Source organism: Symphodus melops, assembly GCF_947650265.1.
Source record: "Symphodus melops genome assembly, chromosome: 23".
NCBI classification, from domain to species: Eukaryota; Metazoa; Chordata; class Actinopteri; order Labriformes; family Labridae; genus Symphodus; species Symphodus melops.
Window position 1 is genome coordinate 4,199,160 of NC_136713.1, and position 5,246 is coordinate 4,204,405.

Consider the following 5,246-nt stretch of genomic DNA (forward strand, 5'->3'; position numbering starts at 1 on the left):
CAAACATTTCACTGTATTGACTGACATGCTGTGCTGGGGTGATTCTTGGAGGCAGCAGGAAGACGTGCTTGTTGTGTTTGGAGCTGTCAGGCTGTGACGGTGAAACATTCAGTCCTGCTCTGAGATGTGACAAACACAAAGATGAAGCAGGACAGTGCTTTACTAAATCTGATGAATCATTGTCCCCACCAACTCTCTTATTTAAACCAAAGCATTCAAGTTGCATCCACATGCCAAACTATACAGACTGTGATCGGTGTGTCTTTAGATTTATCATAAAGTGCTCTACAAACTCTGAAACATCTGCCTTTGTGTCAGACATCCAGAAACCATCTCTCCTCCCTCAGGCTTTGCTCGTCTTCTCCTCGTCGTTCCCAGCCCGCTCTAAGGTGGAGTAATACTCCAGGGCCTGCTGCACCGGCTCCAGGATATGCTGCTGCACGACAAAACCACAGAAGAAGAGTGTGTGTCTGTCAGAGTGCAGACGCTTCTGATGTGACTGGTGAGAGCAGAGAGCAGCTGTGATGTTTTACCTCCAGACAGGGGAACAGCTTGGTGACCTCGCTGAAGAGCGGCAGGAGGACAAACCGGATGAAGCTGGTCTGAGAGGACGGTTTGGACACTTTGTCCCGATCCATGAAAGGAGTCACTGGGAGACCTTTGAGTTTCTCTGTGTCACTCTGCACATCGACACGAAGACAAGATATGTGCACAGTGCTCATCAGGGGTCAACCCTCATGTAGACGTGCGGTCGCTAAACTAAGACGAGTTCAAGGTGAATGGTAACGCTGCTGAGGCTGAGATCACTAACCTGGTTAAAGAACTCCTGCAGCAGACGGTCCAGCCACTGCTCGGCCACGGCCATCGGCCTCGCCTCGTTGGAGATGTCGCTCACCTTCACCATGATCTTCATCAGCTGGAATCGGACAGAGGTAGAATTGTTTCTCTATAATGAGTCCGGTTCTGAGTGTATTCATCTGAGAGCATTTTTATTATCATTCTGACACCTAGTGTTTAAAAGCTTTCACTGAGTGTGTTCCTGTACCACTTCTTTGTGCTCCGTGTTGTTGAAGTCGAACACCGGCTGGATCGTTTTAAACTTGTTCAGAATTTCGTTATGTCTCGCCATGTCGGTGGCCAGAATGCACCTACAGGAATAAACACATGAAAAGAGAGGAAGCAGCATGACATGATGATCAAAGTGACCGAGCCTGTTCCTCTCACCTGATCATTCCTCCTCGGATCAGTCTGTACTGCTCGCTGCTCAGGTGTTTCAGGATGTTGCACTCCGGCTGCAACAACAACAACAGGTAGTCTTTTCAATCTGTTTCAAACTTCTTCATCTTCTATTGAACAGTTAGAGCAAGGAAAACACATACATGATGTCTTTGTCCCTGTTATTAATCAGCTCTTGTGCTCAACTGTTTTCTGACCTTATCTCAAACAGTGGGTCAGTGACTTGACCTTCTGCTCTTGAGATGAGCAGTAGCCCCTCCCACAGCTACGTGTTTGTTCTGCCTTCTCACCGTGAACAATAAGTCATGGAGCCAGAAAGCTGTTCTGTCACAACTCTTGGCTGCTCCCTGATCTTGAGTTATTCTCCCGTACCTTGGACAGAATGCCGAAGGCGACGGCACAGTGGTGGTTTTCCAGAGGTGAAATGTCGTTGTAGCGAATAGCTAAGTCGGTCTGAGCGTTGATCTGTGTGATTTGAAAGAATAAAGCCGATTAAAATCCATCACTTTCACCATAACACAAACAAACTCATGCTCCAAACAGCTGACCATGAAGACGTTGTTGTAGCCGGGGTGGTCCAGGTCATGGCACAGAGCCGAGGTCAGCATGATCAACAGGTCGAGTCTTGGTAATCTACTCCTGAGGTCGGTGAGCCAGATCAGGCCGTACATCTGCAGACAGACAGCAAATCCACTTCATGAAACTGCAACCCTGCACTCAAGTTTCTGTCTGACACCTCTGAAGGCTCCTACCATCTGAGTGACACAGAAGCAGTGATGGAAGTTGTGGAAGGGGATGCTGTTGTAGTGACAGTACACCTCAAACAGGAAGTTCTGCAGGACCTCCAACTCGATGTGGAATGCCATCAGGAAGTCCAGGTCTGTGAACATCACCTGGAGGAGCACCAGCATCTCCGCCTCCTCCCACTGCCTGTTAGAAACACCACGCACACATGCACACACACACGCACACAGCTGTGACAGGTGGCTGTGTCAGCATGGGTCGGCGTTTATGTGCGTTTGTGCTCACCAGTTGTCGAAAGTGGGAGTTTTCAGATGCTCTCTGACTTTTTCTGTCACATGCAGTGAGCTACGGCAACACAGAAAGGACACAAATTGTTCTGTTTTTAACTGTTGTTGTGTTTGTCCCTGACAGGCTCAGTGTGAGACGTGACAGAAAGGATCCCTACAGAGAGAGACCAGAGGTTCACTGGAAGCACTGCTCCATTCATTTGTGTTATGTGTGACCATGATGGTTTTGAAATTTGAAATCTGAGCATGAAATAACTGAGCAGAGCAGCAAGACATAAAAGAACTCTTTTTTTAATGAAGGGAGTTTGATGCTTTTGAAATTAGCTCGTATCCTTCTTATTTAGTCTTCTGACAACTCGAAGCCTTTTTACTCCGCAGGTCACATCTACACAGCGAAGCAGCAGGAGGAACTTAAGTGTCTTGCCCGAGGACACATGGGACATGTTGCTGCAGGAGCTGGGGATCGAACCGACTCTACCACTGAGCCACAGAGGTAGCAGCCTCTTCTTCTCTGAAGATAATTGTGAGTCTCTGTGGGGATCCTTTGTGTCACATGGTTATCATACAAACGGACTAAATGATGAAACTCATTGGCAGCGTTCATCCGTGGTGAAAGTAGACGACGAGGTCACCTCATGTGAGTGAAATTCCTGCGGACTTGCCGGCGCTCCTCCTCCACGCTCAGATGAGGCGTTGTGGCTTTCTTGGAGAACTTGGAGTGTTGGTGTTCGCTGTTTTCCTTGAAGAGACCCATCCAGCTCAGGTGCTGCATGGTCTGACAGCAAAGACAATCAAACTTCTTCATTATTATCAGGAAACAAACTTCCTCTGAAGAGCCCTTCAGACCAAGGTGGAGCACAGAGCAGCAGCTTTACTGCAGAACTGACTTTGACTGATGCTGCTCCTTCACATTTCAAACCTTGGGATTCTTTGCTTGTGACGCAGACATGCAAGATGAAGATCGGGGAATGGATGTTTGGGGCCCATTTGTGAGTATCGTGTGCTTTGTTTTAATGATGACAAAGTGTGTTTGTGGCATTACAGTGACACACCTCCAGCTTCCTCTTAAAAGACTCCACTTGGCTCTTCAGCTCGCAGACGATGTCTGGAGTTTTCCCCACGTCTTCCATGACTTTGCACTCCAGGTGTTGCAGCCTGAAGACAGGAAAAAAGAAACTACAGTGAGCTCTTCTCACACAGGAAACTCTCCATTTAAGCCCCTCCTCCAGGTATCTCACCTGCTCTCCATGTCATCCAGCTCTGTTGGCATCTTCACACCTGCACACAAACACGAAATATGACTGACTTTATGAAGTGAAGTCATTGTATCTGAAAGGTTCAGAGCTGAGACGAAGCCAGGCAACATGCTCGCTAGTTAGACATCAAAATAAAAAAAGCTATGAAGAGATAAACGTCTTTAACTAGTTAAATAAGTACAAGTCTCCAAGAGAAGATTAAAGGAGCAATATGTCAAATCTACTGTGATCAGACATGAAGGAAACATGCTGACTTCTCTGACAACAATGCAGCAGCCAGTATGTCCTCCTAACTTTTTTAAATCCCAAACTGCTTGTCTTATAGATTTGCGTTGTGCGGTCACAGACGAGGTCGCTCACTCTGCAGGTCTGACGCCACCACCTCCAGTCGGTAGTACAAGTCCTCGCTGTTGGCCTCCAGCCGGGGAGAAATCTTCAACACGCCGCCGTTTGTGTCGTACATCTTCAGGATGTGGTTAGGCCCCGCCTCTGCCGCGGCCCGGAACAGATCTGTCATGAGAAGGTTTGAGGATTGTGAGCTTAGGACGAATGACGTTTGTTTTAAGCATTTCTTTGTTTTCTGAAAGCGTGAAATGTGGATCGATGACAGGAACAGGAGGAGGACACAAGAATCACAGAATTATTCTTCTGAAGTCAACATTAAAGAACTACAAGCTGTGATGGTGGAGACAAACAAATCTTTAGGGCTTGCACATTGTTCATCACTGAGGGAGCACGGAGGAGAAAGCCTTCACCAGACGACCTGTCAGGCCCACATGGATGCCACAGCAACAGTCTCTTAAACATACTCCTTTAACTATGAATATCTGACTTTTAATTACATGTCAGTTGCTACAAAATTTGACCCACTTAAATTGAGATCATGTCGTTGAAAGTCTCGGATGTTTCACACGCTCGGCCTCCCTGTCTTACCTTTAACGTCTCCAGCAGAGCTGTCGGCTCCAAACTCTGCCCGCTCCAGCCTCCCATTGACCATAAAATAAATGATTTTTGTTGTCATCCTCGGGTCAGGTGTGGCATGACCTGCTACAGAAAGGAGAAATGAGACCTCTTGACATTGACATCTTGAAGCTGTAAAGGACCACCTGCAGCTGACAGAGAGCCCACGCACTCACCCTTTCTCTCCTCTATCCTCTGTTTGTCCATTGTATTTTTTACGTTGGTATGTTGGCTGGGTGTTATATTTGATGTACATTTTGTATGTGGAGAAGAGAAGGAATAGCTGCTGCATGTCTGACAGCTAATGGAGATCTGAATAAAGTTAATCAGCTGGTCACATTTACATGATTGACAGTTTGGACCTACTCTTTTTGTCTCATCTTTATTATTTTTCTTACTTGTTATCAGAGGCTTTGCTACATCACAGTACATGTTTGACCCAAAATATAGTGAAATAAAGGTAAAATAACTGGTTTAAAAAAGGAACATAAAAAGAACAATGAAGAAATGGTATTAGTATTATTAACTTTCCACTTGTTTTGTTTTTGAGTGAGGCATTCTGAGGGTTTAATCAAAATCCAATCCAAACTAGATAACTTGATCTAATTTGAGTCTCCTCATTTAATCTTGAACATCAGGTTTTCAAGATTTAATCCACGCTGATAGCATGAATTAAATCTATTTACTCATCGGGCCTTGGTGCTGCAGGGAAGGAGGGAGGGAGGGGACTGTTATTGTGCAGGCCCACCAGCAGGTGTCGTAG

At 46.2% G+C, this 5,246-nt stretch overlaps 1 protein-coding gene across 2 annotated transcripts; it reads right to left on the bottom strand.

Moving 5' to 3' along the window:
• Positions 1 to 48: 48 nt before the first annotated feature.
• On the bottom strand, positions 49 to 5,211 carry LOC306818710 (high affinity cGMP-specific 3',5'-cyclic phosphodiesterase 9A-like). 2 transcript variants are annotated; one of them, XM_079336421.1, is made up of 15 exons: positions 4,660 to 5,211; positions 4,457 to 4,570; positions 3,884 to 4,033; positions 3,506 to 3,545; positions 3,320 to 3,422; positions 2,900 to 3,042; positions 2,266 to 2,325; positions 1,989 to 2,166; positions 1,785 to 1,907; positions 1,609 to 1,701; positions 1,225 to 1,292; positions 1,046 to 1,148; positions 812 to 916; positions 534 to 680; positions 49 to 433 (listed from the first exon to the last, which is right to left on the bottom strand). In XM_079336421.1, the coding sequence occupies exons 1-15, from the start codon at positions 4,913 to 4,915 to the stop codon at positions 344 to 346; spliced, it is 1,773 nt and encodes a 590-aa protein (XP_079192547.1). In that variant the 5' UTR covers positions 4,916 to 5,211; the 3' UTR covers positions 49 to 343. The 2 variants fall into 2 exon arrangements, with proteins under 2 accessions (XP_079192547.1, XP_079192546.1); XM_079336420.1 differs by having other exon boundaries at positions 49 to 436; positions 4,660 to 5,209.
• Positions 5,212 to 5,246: the final 35 nt, after the last annotated feature.